Source organism: Dendrobates tinctorius, unplaced genomic scaffold (assembly GCF_039654945.1).
Source record: "Dendrobates tinctorius isolate UK_male_01 unplaced genomic scaffold, ASM3965494v1 ptg000011l, whole genome shotgun sequence".
Lineage (NCBI taxonomy): Eukaryota > Metazoa > Chordata > Amphibia > Anura > Dendrobatidae > Dendrobates > Dendrobates tinctorius.
The window spans coordinates 120969175-120984751 of record NW_027361679.1 but is presented as its reverse complement, the minus strand read 5'-3'; the positions used below and the strand labels follow the sequence as shown (position 1 = coordinate 120984751).

At 43.3% G+C, this 15577-nt stretch overlaps 1 protein-coding gene across 1 annotated transcript in view; it reads right to left on the bottom strand.

The window, feature by feature from the left end:
* The window catches only part of WDR18 (WD repeat domain 18), a 67798-nt gene that overhangs the window by 17715 nt on the left and 34506 nt on the right, over positions 1-15577 (bottom strand). The window contains exons 4-6 of the mRNA XM_073547013.1: positions 9537-9678; positions 4344-4487; positions 3955-4013 (exon numbers count right to left, since the gene is read on the bottom strand). Coding sequence (XP_073403114.1) covers positions 3955-4013; positions 4344-4487; positions 9537-9678 — 345 coding nt within the window. The remainder of the gene's footprint in view (positions 1-3954; positions 4014-4343; positions 4488-9536; positions 9679-15577) is intronic.

Genomic DNA, 15577 nt, shown 5'->3' with positions numbered 1-15577 from the left:
CGTCCTGCTCCTGGCCTTTGGGGCAGAGGGACTCCCCACCGGGAAGTTTCGGCCCCGGGTGTCTTGACAGGGGGAAGGTTTGGACTGGCCGCCCGATCCCCCTGAGCCCTCCGGTAAGCTCTTGAGCAATCCTCCCGAGTGTTCCTCCATGCAGGGACAGGAAAGACACTGAGGGAAAGGGGGTGGGACGGGACCTTTTAACCTCTCGTGTGCTTTCCTGTCCCTGTAAGGAGGAGGAGGACGTCTTCCATGGTGCTGTCAGGTGGACGTCCTAGAAATGTTACTTATTAACCATTTTGTGTGACACATCTCTGATTTAAAGGGAACCTGTTGCGTCGGCGCCATTATACTGACTAAAATGATACCATGGTTGATGAAATCAGTCTTGTGGTTGTTGTTTAACCTCTAAACCCCCAAGGGTGGTTTGCACGTTAATGACCGGGCCAATTATTACAATTCTGACCACTGTCTTTTTACGAGGTAATAATTCTAGAACGCTTCCATGGATACTGGTGATTCTGACATTGTTTTTTTCGTGACATATTGTACTTCACAAAAAGTTAACATTTCATTTATATAACTTGCGCTTGTGAAAAAAACGGAAATTTGGTGAAAATTTTGAAAATTTCGCAATTTTCCAACTTTGAATTTTCATGCCCTTAAGTAACAGAGATATGGCACACAAAATACTTAAACAACATTTCCCACATGTTTACTTTACATCAGCACAATTTTGAAACCAAAATTTTTTTTTGTTAAGTTAAAAGGTTAACTTCTCATTTTTACAACACCATTTTTTGTTTAGGGACCACATCATAGTTGATGTCATTTTGAGGGGTCTATATGATAGAAAATACCCATAAGTGACACCATTCTAACTACTGCACCCCTCAAGGTGCTCAAAATCTCATTCAAGAAGTTTATTAACCCTTCAGGTGCTTCACAGGAATTTTTTGAATGTTTAAAAAAAGTGAACATTTAACTTTTCTTCACATAAAAAAAAAATTACTTCAGGTTCAATTTTTTTTTTATTTTACCAAGGGTAAGGCCTCTTTCACACATCCGGTTTTTGTAATCCGGCACGATGCAGCAAAATTTTTCATAACCGGATCCAGCACCGGATCCGGTTTTGTCCCATAAGCTTTCATGGTCGCCGCATCGTGCCGGATGGTTATGCGTCGTGTCCAGTTGTTGCCGGACACGGCAAAAATTAGCCGTCCGGCATCTGCAAAAAACGTTCTCTGCAACGTTTTTTGTCAGCGCCGGACCGGCTTTTTCCACAGCGCATGCCCGGACTCTGTGAATGTTAACCCCACAAGTGCCCGGCGAGAGAGAGATCTCTCTCTGTCACCCAGACACTTGTGAGAGATCTCTCTCGCCAGGCACTTGTGGGGTTAACACTCACAGTCTGGGTGAGAGAGATCTCTCTGTTTAACCCCACAAGTGCCCGGCAAGAGAGAGAGATTCTCTCGCCTGGACACTAAGTGTTAACCCCACATGTATCTCTCTCTTTCCATCCCCCCTCTCCTCTCCCCTCAGGGCTGTGGAGTCGGAGTCGTGGAGTCGGAGTCGGTGCTCATTTTGGTGGAGTCGGAGTCGGAGTTGGAGTCGGTATAAAATGGACCGACTCCGACTCCTAAAATATATAATAAATTGGGTACAGTAATTCAATGCAGGATGTGCTGAATATTTTTTCATAGGAGTTTGGGAAAGTTATGAAATGTCCTATAAATGACTGTTATATTCCTGATCTAAGGCTACATTCACACACAGCGTTTTTCCTGTGTTTTTTGAGGATACGTTTTTCAGCTGCAAAAGCAGATCAGCTTTTTAAAAAACTGCATCACCTGAAAGGTTTTTGAGCTCATAGATAATGTTTTCAATAGCAAAAGCAGATTAGAAATCTGCTCTATCTATCCATTTATCCATATCTGTCTATCCATATCGTATCTGTACCAAAAAGAATGAAAACTGGGTAGTACACCAATATATATTCTGTTCTATATAAATATCTTGATTATTGGAACATAAAAATGATTAAATGTCTGAGGTTCACATTGTACTACAATAAATTTTTCACTTAAATATAAGCAATATGTGTGGGAGTCGGAGTCGTGGAGTCGGAGTCGGTGTAAGGGAAATTGAGGAGTCGGAGTCGCAGGTTTGGCTTACCGACTCCACAGCCCCTCCCTTTCAGCAGCTGTCTCTCTCTCATAAAATACCTGATAGAGGGGGGGGGGGGGATAATGTTTGGGCACATGGCAGAGCCCGGAAGGGAACGAGCACCGTTTGACTTTCTCAACGCATAATCGCGTTTGGAGAGCCCCTGATGTGACTAAACAGTAGAAACTCCTCACAAGTGACACCATTTTGGAAACTAGACCCCCCCCCCCCGAGAAACTTATCTAGATGTGTGGTGAGAACTTTGAACCCCCAAGTTCTTCACAGAAGTTTAGGACGCCCGGACGTTAAAAGAAAAAAAAAAAATCAATCATTTTTTCCACAAAAATGGTATTTTTGCCCCCAATTTTTTATTTTCCCAAGGATAACAGGAGAAATTGGACCCCAAAAGTTGTTGTGCAATTTGTCCTGAGTAGGCCGATACCCCATATGTGAGGGTAAACCACTGTTTGGGTGCATGGCAAACCCTAGCCCCATCTCTAACCGGAAATAAAATATATTTTTTTTAATTTTATTATTTTTCCATAACTAGGGGGGTGGTAAAGGGGGGTTCGATTTACTATTTATAGCAGGTTTTTATATTTGGCAGCTGTCACATGCTAAAAGACACTTTTTATTGCAAAAAATAGTTTTTGCATCACCAAATTTTGAGCTATAATTGTTCCATATTTTGACCCACAGTCATATGAGGTCTTATTTTTTGCGGGACGAGTTGACATTTTTATTGGTACCATTTTCGGGCACATGACATTTTTTGATCGCTTTTTATTCCGATTCTTGGGACGCAGAACAAAACCAGCAATTCATGAACTTTTTTTGGGGGGGGGCGGGCATTTACACCGTTCCGCGTGTGGTTTTATCAAAAGCAGTGTTACTCTTTGGGTCAGTACGATTACAGTGATACCTCATTTATACCTTTTTTTTATGTTTTGGCACTTTTATTCAATAAAAACAATTTTACATAAAAAATATTTTTGCATCGCTTTATTCTGCAAGCTATAACTTTTTTCGCTGATGATGCTGCATGGCGGGTTGTTTTATGCAGGACAAGATGACGTTTTCAGCGGTACCATGATTATTCATATCCATCTTTTTGATCGTGCGTTATTGCACTTTTTGTTCATCGGTATGATAAACATTGTTTTTTTGCCTTTTTTTTGAAGGAGTTCAACTTGATGACGTACTATCTCGTCCTTGGGAATTAAGTCCCAGGGCACATGGACGGGATAGTACATCATCTGTCAGAAAGTGGCTAATCCTTATCTTTAATCTTTTCCAGTTAATGATATGCTTGTGCTGCTGAGTGGCCAGTGGGGAGGGTCTTTATGTGGTGCTCTGCTTGCGTATTCATCCTTATGGGCTTATGACAGATCACTGATCCCTCAGTGATCTGCCCCCTATTTTACATACCGAATATGTTTTGGAAAAAAAAAATAAATAAATAATCACATTCAGCAGGCATGCTATGGTGCCTGCAATATAGCATGATCGTATGCATAATGTCCATGTAATTATTTTATTTGGTGATATACAGTACATGTATTCAGAAAGGAGGGGCTTGTGATGGGGTCCAGACGAAGCCCCTTCCCTGTCAACCCACTAGATGCTGTGGAATTGGTGAAACGTGGTATGATTGGGTCCAACTGTAAAAATGTTAGTATAAGCAGAAATTAAATTACAAACAGGAAGGAAGGTTAGGAGCAGATTACATCAAATAGTCAGTTCCAAGGAAAAGCAAGACATTAAATTAGAATACTCTAAATTAATTTTTACCTGTGCCCTTTAAACACCTTCTCATTTTCGGTATTAAAAGTCCTATCTCGCTGCACAGGCTAAAAAGATAAAGAGAGGTAATAGCTTTTAGGAAACCTTAAATGGAATACATCATTTTAATTGTAATTTTGTCAATATTTTTCTAAATTTGCAAAGTTGCAATTTTTACACAACTTAATTACTAGACTCATTTCTTGTTCTGTACAGAACATTAATCTCTACAGGTGATGTTACACCTCACCTTTCTCCTCCTTTCACAATCACATTTGTCTATAACAGAGCATGACTAGTTTATAGTGCTATACAAGATGGTCTGAGCCCCCAGGTTTATCAAATAATCTCTACACATACATTAAGTTCATTAGCAGCTTTGAGCGGATGAGTCTTACCCATTCACAAAGATCCACCTGAAATATGGAGCCATCACTTCCCCCACAGAATAAATGATATTCCGCAGGGTCGAATGTTACCGACAGGATTCGAACATCAAAGAGGATGGACACAAGAAGCTCCCCAGATGCAATATCCCAGAGCTATAGAAGAAAAAAAAAAAATATGGCAATTAACCATTTACCTGAATATTGAAATGGCTGTCCACAACCTTTACACTGACGACCTATCATTAATTAATCTGACATGGATGCATGGCTGCCCGAACCCCAGTATGCATGTATCTGGCTGTATGATTTCAGCCAGCATATTCCGCACTCGGATAATATCGTGCTGTGCGTTGTGTCACTTGCACCCATAGACCTATATGGGTATAAGTCCGATCGCAGTATGCTGCAATTGTTCTCATATGCTGATTCAGCATGAGAAAAGTTGCAGATGTGAGCTGCCCCAGAGATTATCACTGGGCCAAGTGCTATGTGATGTTTTATTGCATAGCACTCGGCCGTATTCTACAGTATTGTGATTCTAGCCTTTTAGTCATAAAAGCAGTTAGGTTATCTATGGAAGGAAAATCCCTCCTAAGTAAATACACAAGTAAGTGGCCCGTTACACATAGCGATATCGCTAGCAATATCGCTGTAACGTCACTGGTTTTGTGAAATAGCAGCGATATCGCTATGTGTGATACTTACCTCGGACCAGCTCCCCGCTGATTATCGCTGATCGCGCGAGAACGTCCTGGACCATTTCTAGTCGGGCGCTTCCTGCTGGGCTTCCTGTGGCACCGACGAGCGACGCATGGACGCGGGCGGGAGGACGTCAGGATCGCCTCATCTGACAGGTAAGTAGCGACCCATGACCGCTGCTATGTGTAACGGTACCCTAAAGCAGGCAGAATCTATCTTTAGGGGAAAAGGTATATGTTGTACAGTGGGTTCAGACCCCTTTAAATTTTTCACTCTTTTATTGCAGCCATTTGGTAAATTCAAAAAAGTTAATTTTTTTTCTCTCATTAATGTACATTCTGCACCCCATCTTGACTGAAAAAAAAAAACAGAACTGTAGAAATTTTTGCAACTTTATTAAAAAAGAAAAACTGAAATATCACATGGTCATAAGTATTCAGACCCTTTGCTCAGTATTGAGTAGAAGCACCATTTTGAGCTAGTACAGCCATGTGTCTTCTTGGGAATGATGTAACAAGTTTTTCACACCTAGATTTGGGGATCCTCGCCATTCTTCCTTGCAGATCCTCTCCAGTTCCGTCAGGTTGGATGTTAAACATGGGACAGCCATTTTCAGGTCTCTCCAGAGATGCTCAATTGGGTTTAGGTCAGGGCTCTGGCTGGGCCAGTCAAGAATGGTCACAGAATTATTCTAAAGTCATGCATGTTATTTTAGCTGTGTGCTTAGGGTCATGGTTTTGTTGGAAGGTGAACCTTCAGCCAAGTCTGAGGTCCAGAGCACTCTGGAAGAGGTTTTCATCCAGGATCTCTCTGTACTTAGCCGCATTCATGTTTCCTTCAATTGCAACTAGTCGTCCTTTTCCCGGCAGCTGAAAAACACCCCCATAGCATGATGCTGCCACCACCATGTTTCACTGTTGGGATTGTACTGGGCAGGCGATGAGCAGTGCCTGGTTTTCTCCACACTTACCGCTTAGAACTTTTTAGTGATAATTCTATCTTCGTCTCAGAAGACCAGAGAATCTTATTTCTCATAGTCTGGGAGTCCTTCATGTGTTTTTTTTTTTTTTTTTTAAACAAAATCTATGCGGGCTATATGTTTTGCACTGAGGAGAGGCTTCCATCTGGGCCACTCTGCCATAAAGGCCCAACTGGTGGGGGGCTGCAGTGATAGCTGACTTTGTGGAGCTTTCTCCCATCTCTTTACTGCATCTGTGGAGCTTAGCAACAGTGATCTTGGGGTTCTTTACATCTCTCACCAAGGCTCTTCTCTTACGATTGCTCAGTTTGGCTGGATGGCCAGGTCTAGGAAAACTTCTGGTGGTCTCAAACTTCTTCCATTTAAGGATTATGGAGGCCACTGTGCTCTTCAGAACCTTGAGTATGGCAGAAATTCTTCTGTAACCTTGGCCATGTGTGTGCGCCTTGCCACAATACTGTCTCCGAGTTCCTTGGCCAGTTCCTTTGACCTGATGATTCTCATTTGGTCTGACATGCACTGTGAGCTATGAGGTCGTATAGAGACAGGTGTGTGCCTTTACAAATCAAGTCCTATCAGTTTAATTAAATACATCTGGACTCCGATGAAGGAGTAGAACCATCTCAAGGAGGATCACAAGGAAATGGATAGCATGTGACTTAAATATGAGTGTCTGAGCAAAGGGTCTGAATACTTATGACCATGTGATATTTCAGTTTTTCTTTAATAAATTTGCAAAAATTTCTACATTTCTGTTTCCTCCAGTCAAGATGGGGTGCAAAGTGTACATTAATGAGAAAACAAATGAACATTTTTGAATTTTCCAAATGGCTGCAATGAAAGAGTGAAAAATTTAAAGGGGTCTGAACACTTTCCGTACCCACTGTATGTCAAGAAATTTAATACTCATCTGCAGATTTTAAACCTTCTTAAGTGAAAGCCAGGTTAACCATGAGAGGGAACCTCCTATAAAAAAAAAAAAAAAACCCCACAAACACACGATATATATAGATAAGGTAGCCATAGTATATATTATAGGGTACAGATACATGTCACATGTACAAACAGTTAGTTCCCTTCTGCACCTTTTTAACCTTATGAAGAAAGCAGGCTATCTATGGAGAAATAATTGATATACATGTGAACCAGTAGCTTTTTGAGGGTAAGGACACTGATGTTTTATACATGTACCGTATTTTTCAAATTATAAGACGTACTTTTTTCCCAAAAATTTTTGGGGAAAATGGTGGTGCGTCTTATAATGCACATATACCTTACCGGCCGCAGTGTAGCAGGGTCCCAGATCTCAGCACTGAGATCTCATCTTCCGAGAAGATCTTGGTGCCGAGGTCTCCATCTGCACATGCCCCGACAGCCATTTTCCCCAGAGTCCACCGCACAGTAAACCATGTAAGTGCGGAGACTCTGGGCTTTCACAAAATGTTGGTAGAGCCCCCGCACCACCCAACACCCGCAGCGGCGCACATTGGAACACCCCCTCATCCCAGCCTGCAGCAAAGCTCCACTCTTGCCTCCTCCAGCAGCGACCTTGGGATCCCACTTCACTGCAGCCACCACCCCCGGTAAGACGCATGGATAAGAAGCACAACCACTTTTTTTTTTAAATTTTTTCCTATTTTCCTCCTCAAAATTTGGGGTGCATCTTATAATCCACAAAATATGGTATGTACTTAACCTAAAAAAAAAAAACCAACTAATTCACATATATATCAACTGTTTCTCCATAGATAGCCTGCTGTAAGAAGGTTTTCAATAATAGAAGTGTTAGCAGTTTATTTTCATCAATTAATAAAATGCAAAATGAACAAAAGAGAAATCTAAATTAGCTCAATATTTGGAGTGATCATCCTTTGCCTTCAAAACCACGTCAACTCCTCTAGATACACTTGCACAAAGGTTTTTGAAGTAACTTGGAAGAGAGGTTATTCCCAACATTTTAGAGAATTAACCATAAGTCTTCTATGGACGTAGGCTTTTTCAAGTCCTTATGTGTGTCTTCATATAACCCCAAACTAGGATATTAAGATCAGGGCTCTGTGGTAGCCATATCCTCATTTCCAGAACTCCTTGTTCATCAAAGATAAGATATTAGAGATATCCAGCAGTGTCATCAGCTTAAAACTGGCAACAAGCTGTGGGACACAGCTGCACCCATCTACTGTTCAGAGAAGTCAGTCCAGTCTTTATAGAAAAATTAAAGCCAAGATAACCATACCTTCCACATGGGAACAAAGTCAGGTAAATCCACTATAGAAAAAAAAAAAAAAAGGCAGGAGGTGCTCTGGACAGATTAGTCAAGATGTAAAATATCCAGGAGAAAGAAGGCAGTTTGTTCACTGAAGGGCTGTAGAACAGTACAATAACCAGTCTGCAGGCAACTGTGAAGCATGCTGAAGGTTCCTTTTAAGAGGAGGGGTACATTTCAGCAAATTAAGTTGGGAATTTAGTCAGGATTAATGAGTTAACCATCATGCAATACCATCAAGGAAGCTGACAAACCATCTCGCTGTGTGCGTAGAAGAATTTAAGTTTTGATGTCAACCGGTCTTCACACCAAATATTGATTTGATATAGATTTCACTTTTATTCATTTACTTTTTTTCTTTTACATTTATAAAAATTAACTAGAAAAATTTCTATTTTTGAAAGCATTCTAACTTAGGCAGGTAGGGAAAAATGCTGCTAAACCTTATGCACAGACCTGTAAATACTGGCACCTTCACAGGTCTTAACATCAGTGGGCAGCACGGTAGCTCAGTGGACAGCACGGCAGCCTTGCAGCGCTGGAGTCCTGGGTTCGAATCCCCACTAAGGACAACATCTACAAGGAGTTTGTATTTTCTCCCCTTGTTTGTGTGGGTGGGTTTCCTCTGGGTACCCCAGTTTCCACCCACATTCCAAAGACATACTGATGGGGAATTTAGATTGTGAACCCCATCAGGGACAGTGATGATAATGTGTGCAATCTGTAAAGCGCTGGAGAATCTGTTAGCGCTATATAAAAATAAAGATTATCAGTCTGCATGTAAATTTTTTGGCCAAAGTTACCATAGTTCTCCAATAACTATTACTAAAGTTCTCTAAGGGTACCGTTACACTTAGCGATGCACCAGCGATCCCGACAACGATATGGATCGCTGGTGCATCGCTAAGTGGTCGCTAGTGAGCTGCCACACAGGAAGATCTCACCAGCGACATAGCAGCGGTCGGCGGTCGCTACTTACCTGTCAGACGAGGCGATCCTGACGTCCTCCCGTCCGCGTCCACGCGTCGCTCGTCGGCGCCACAGGAAGCGCCCGACGAGAAATGGTCCAGGACGTTCTCGCGCGATGAGCAGCAGGGGAGCCGGTCGGAGGCAAGTATCACATGTAGCGATATCGCTAGCTATATCGCTGCTGCGTCACAAAACCAGTGACGTTACAGCGATATCGCTATGTGTAACGGGCCCTTAGGAAGACTGAACCCCAGAAGCAATTAAACTTGATTTACAGAGTTTAAATTACCTTAACTGTCTGGTCCAAAGATGAAGTAACTGCTCGGGACTGGGGCCCTCCAGTGCCACACTGCACATCAGTAATAGGAAGTGAATGTTGGGTCCACATGTGACGAGGTTTAGAACCTCGAGAGCCTTCAGTCTGCAAAACACTGATACAAGAGACTGTTAGATATATGTTACACCTAGAGTACTAACCCTTTAAAGAAGCAACAAAAATGGTAGTTTATTGAAAAAATAATGCTACTTAAATAAACATCAGCAAATTTTCATTAGGTTTTGCCTGCAGTTTGCCTTCTCACATTTTCCCTTGGAAGAGATTGCCACATAAGAAAGATTGGATTCAACAGTGTTACACTATTCAGGAGTAGTTGCCATTTTTATATGATTATGTAGCGCTACGTTCCGTTGTATGGAATAGCATAAAATGCGAAGGCATAGGACAATTATTGTCACCTTGTCTTTTCACCGATTCACAGAAAAATATATACACTTTTCTGACATATACCAAGGTTATAATTGCGACCATAGTAGTAGTAGTAGTAAACAGGTATAGACAGTGACTCAGTTTTTTCAGATTTACAAAACAAAACCATATAAAATCTGCAGTAAACAATCTTTTACTGAACAAAAAAAAAAAGGCACAAACATGAAAAAAATACTAAAATTGGACCTGTAGAGATGACATAGGGGCAAGCCATACTCACATAATTTCAAGTGTAGAAAAGTTTCAAAAATATACATAAAAGTAGCTATGTGCATGACAAAAAAATGCACGTACAAGTGCTTCTCACTAAATTAGAATATCAAAAAAAGTCAATTTCAGTTCTTCAATACAAAACGTGAAACTCGTATTATATAGAGTCATTACAGAGTGATGTATTTGACGTGTTTATTTCTGTTGATAATTATGGCTTACAGCCAATGAAAACCCAAAAGTCATATAGAATAGTTAAAAAATAAAAAAAAATAAAAAAAAACACCTGCAAAGGCTTCCTAAGCGTTTAAAAAGGGTCCCTTAGTCTGTTTCAGTAGGCTCCACAATCATGGGGAAGACTGCTGACCTTGACAGATGTCCAGAAGGCAGTCACTGACACTCCACAGGGAGGGAAAGCCACAAAAGGTCATTGCTAAAGAAGCTGGCTGTTCAGAGTGCTGTATCCAAGCCCCTTTACCCCCCCAGGGTGGTTTGCAGGTTCATGACCGGGCCAATTTTTACAATTCTGACCACTGTCCCTTTATGAGGTAATAACTCTGAAACGCTTCCATGGATCCCGGTGATTCTGACATTGTTTTCTCTTGACATATTGTACTTCATGTTAGTGGTAAAATTTCATTCACATAACTTGCGTTTATTTGTGAAAAAAATGAAAATTTGGCGAAAATTTCGCAATTTTCCAACTTTGATTTTGTATGCCCTTAAATCACAGAGATACGGCACACAAAAACCTTAATACTTAACATTTCCCACGTTTACTTTACATCAGCATAATTTTGGAACCAAAATTTTTTTTGTTAGGAAGTTATAAGGGTTAAAAGTTGACCAGCGATTTCTCATTTTTGCAACACCATTTTATTTTTACGGACTGAACATCACATTTGAAGTCACTTTGAGGGGTCTATATGATAGAAAATCCCCAAAAGTGACACCATTCTAAAAAACCGCACCCCTCAAGATGCTCAAAACCACATTCAAGAAGTTTATTAACCCTTCAGGTGCTTCACAGGAATTTTTTGAATGTTTAAAAAAAAAAAAAAAAAAAAAAAATGAACATTTACCGTATATACGCAGAGATTTTCAGCCCATTTTTTGGGGCTGAAGGTCCCCCCCCCCCCCCCTCGGCTTATACACGGGTCGGCGGGGGAGTCAGGTCATACTTACCTGTCCTGCCGCGGTCTCTGCAGCCTCGCTCGCTTCTCCACTGTCTCCCTTCCTGTCTTTAGCGGTCACGTGGTGCCGCTCATTACCACTCATGAATATGCACATATTCATGAGTGGTAATGAGCGGCACCACGTGACCGCTGAAGACAGGAAGGGAGACAGTGGAGAAGCGAGCGAGGCTGCAGAGACCGCGGCAGGATGGGCGAGTATAGGGATATTCACCTGCCCCCCGGTCCATCGCTGCTCACCGCTGTCTCTGCTGCATCCTGTGTCAGTGACATTTAGGCAGCAGGGGGCGCGGTGACGTGATTAGTGCGCGCCGCCCCTCTGCTCGCTGAACAGTCACTGACACAAGAAGCGGCAGACAGCGGTGATGGACCCAGGGGAGGCGAGTATGACTTTTTTTTTGCTACATATGAGGGCCATAGTCTATGGGGCAGCATATGGGGGCCATAGTCTTTCCCTAACTAAGGGGGTGATAACGGGGGGTTTGATTTACTATTTATGGTGGGTTTTTATTTTTGGCAGCTGTCATACGCTAAAAGATGCTTTTTATTGTAAAAATAGTTTTTGCACCACCACATTTTGAGAGCTAGAATTTTTCCATATTTTGACCCACCGAGTCATGTGAGGTCTTATTTTTTGCGGGACGAGTTGATGTTTTTATTGGTACCATTTTCGGGCACGTGACATTTTTTGATCGCTTTTTATTCCGATTTTTGGGACACAGAATGAACAAAAACCAGCATTTCAAGAATTTTTTTTGGGGGTGCGTTTACACCGTTCCACGTGAGGTAAAATTGTTAAGGTGGCTTTATTCTTCGGGTCAGTACGATTATAGTGATACCTCATTTATGTTTATGTTTTGGCGCTTTTATGCATTGAAAACAATTTTATATAAAAAAAAATTTTTTGCATCACTTTATTCTGCGAGCTCTAACTTTATTTTTTCACTGATGACGCTGTGTGGCGGCACGTTTTTTGCAGGACAATATGACATTTTCAGCGGTACCATGGTTATTTATATCCGTTTTTGTGATTGCGCGTTATTGCACTATTTGTTCGGCGGTATGATAAAGCATTATTTTTTGCTTTATTTTTTAAGGGGTTCGCTGAAGGGGTTAACTAATAGGACAGTTTTATAGGGTGGGTCGTTACGGACGCTGCGATACTAAATGTGTACTTATTGTTTTGTTTTTTTATTTCCAAAAAATGAATTCGGGAATATATTTTTTTTTAATTTAGCGATTTTTTTTTAAAATAAATTTTTACACTTTTTTTTTCCCCCAACTTTATTACACTGTCCCAGGGGGGACGTCACTGTCATGTGTGAGATCGCTGCTCTGATACATCACAGATCGCTGTGACAGATCAGCATTCTGACACAGGCTCTGCAGAAGGCTTCCTCATGCCTGCGCTTTGCAGGCAGTGAGGAAGCCGGCTCCCTGCAGGCCCCCGCCGCCATATTGGATCTGGGGACCTGCAGGGAAGGAGGCCCCCGCAGCAGCGCTGCACATCGCGCTGCTGCGGGGGTCACAGGGAAGCACGGAGGGAGCCCCCTCCATGCCGATGCTTCCCTAAACCCCTAGTACACTGAGATCGTGTTTGATCGCAGTGTGCCAGGGGTTAATGTGCCGTCAGATGTCAGGAAGAGGTTTATGGAAAGTGGAGTGGAAGGAAAAAGTGTGGTAGGAAAATGTGCACAAGCAACCGGGATAACCGCAGCCTTGAAAGGATTGTTAAGGAAAGGCCATTCAAAACTTTGGGGGAGATTCACAAGAAGTGGATTGCTGCTGGAGTCATTGCTTCAAGAGCCACCAAACACAGAGGTATCCAGAACATGGCCTACAAGTGCCGCATTCCTTGTGTCAAGCCATTCATGACCAAAAGACAATGCCAGAAGCGTCTTAACTGGGCCAAGGAGAAAAAGAGCTGACTGTTGCTCAGTAGTCCAAGGTGTTGCTTTCAGATTAAAGTAAATTTTGGAAATCAAGGTCCCAGCGTCTGGAGGAAGAGTGGAGAGGCACACAATCAAAGCTGCTTGAGGTCTAGTGTGAAGTCTCCACAATCAGTGGTAATTTGGGGAGCCAAGGCATCTGCTGGACCACTGTTTTATCAAGACCAAAGTCAGCGCAGCAGTCTCCCAAGAAAATTAGATTTTTGTGTACTCACCGTAAAATCTCTCTCTTAGCCTTTAATTGGGGGACACAGAACCGTGGGTGTTATGCTGCTGTCCACTAGGAGGCGACACTATGCATAATCTGAAAAAGATTAACTTTGGCCCCTCCTCTGCAGTATACACCCCTGGACGGCATCAGCCTTCTCCAGTTTTGTGCAAAAGCATTAGGAGGAATATACCAGAAACATAACCATGCCTGTAAGAAGGCTATCATAAAACGAGCTCAAACAACAATATGAGAACCCAACCGTAACAACAGCCCGCAAGGGCAACAGGGTGGGAGCTGTGTCCCCCAATTAAAGGCTAAGAGAAAGATTTTACGGTGAGTACACAAAAACCTCCTTTACTCTGTCGCCTAATTGGGGGACACAAAATCGTGGGACGTCCCAAAGCAGTCCCTGGGTGGGAAGCAGTGGACGAATATTGTGCTGACAGTCCCCTAGATTTGGGGTACTGCCGCCTGCAGGACCCGTCTACCCAGGCTTGCATCCGCTGAGGACTAGGTATGCACTCTGTAGTGTTATGTAAATGTGTGGAGGCTAGTCCAAGAGGCTGCCTTACACACTTGTTGTGCCGAGGCTTGATGTCGAATGATCCAAGAGGCCCCTACCGCCCACGTAGAGTGTGCCGTGATACCGGCCAGAAGAGAATTGTTAAGGCGGTAAGACTCTTGAATGGTGGACTTGATCCACCTAGCAAGGGTGGCTTTGGAAGCCAGTAGGCCCTTGCGAACGCCTTCTGGAAGAAGGAAAAGTGAATCAGACTTCCGGAAGGGAGCAGTCCTAGATACGTAAATACGCAATGCCCTGATAAGGTCAAGCGTATGCAGAGCCTTCTCCACTCTATGAACGGGAACCGGGCAAAGAGATGGTAGTGAGATTTCCTCATTGAGGTGGAAGCTGGACACAACCTTCGGAAGGAAGGATGGGACTGTACGGAGAACCACTTTGTCATGATGGAAAACCAGGAAGGGTTGCCTGCAGGAAAGTGCTGAAAGTTCGGACACCCTGCGTAGCGAGGTGATTGCCACCAGAAAAACCACCTTCTGTGATAGAAGGCGGAGTGAGACCTCCTTAAGGGGTTTATAAGGAGGTGTCTGCAATGCTGTCAGGACCATGTTGGAGGTCGCACGTCTTCAATGGATGTTTGTAGGGGAAACCAATATGGAAACCCCTTGGAGAAAAGTCCTCACTTGCGGCTTGTTAGCAATACGCCTCTGAAAAAGCACTGAGAGCGCTGACACCTGGCTCTTAAGCGAGCCCAGGGATAGCCTGGCGTCCAAGCCTGACTGAAGGAAACCGAGGACCTTTGGAAGAGAGTAGGGGAGTGGGATCTGTCCGCGAGATTCGCACCATGTAAAGAAAACCTTCAAGGTATGATAGTAAATCCTGGCTGAAGCTGGCTTTCGAGCCCTGATCATGGTTTTAACGACGCCCGGTGAAAAACCTGCTTGGGTCAAAACCCATGTCTCAATGGCCACGCCGTCAAATTGAGAGCCCCTGAGTTCTGGTGGAAGAACGGGCCTTGTGACAGAAGGTCGGGACGTGTGGGGAGACGCCAGGGGGGCGTCTGCTGTGAGTTGCATGACGTCGGCGTACCATGTACGCCTGGGCCAGTCTGGCGCGATCAGGATGGTGGGAACTCCCTCTTGTTTGATCTTCCTCAGGACTCTGGAGATCAGGGGGAGGGGGTGGAAAAATGTACAGAAGCTGGAACTGGGTCCAGTCCTGAACCAGGGCATCTGCTCTGAGCGACCGCGGATCGCACGTCCTGGCCATGAAATTGGGAACCTTGGCATTGAGATGGGATGCCATTAGATCCACGTCCGGGGTCCCCCAGCGATGGCAGATCCGACGAAAAATTTCAGGATGGAGAGACCACTCCCCCGAGTCCATTCCTTGTCTGCTGAGATAGTCGGCTTTCCAGTTGTCCACACCCGGAATGTGGACCGCAGAGAGTACCGACCTCGCATCCTCCGCCCAGTGTAGGA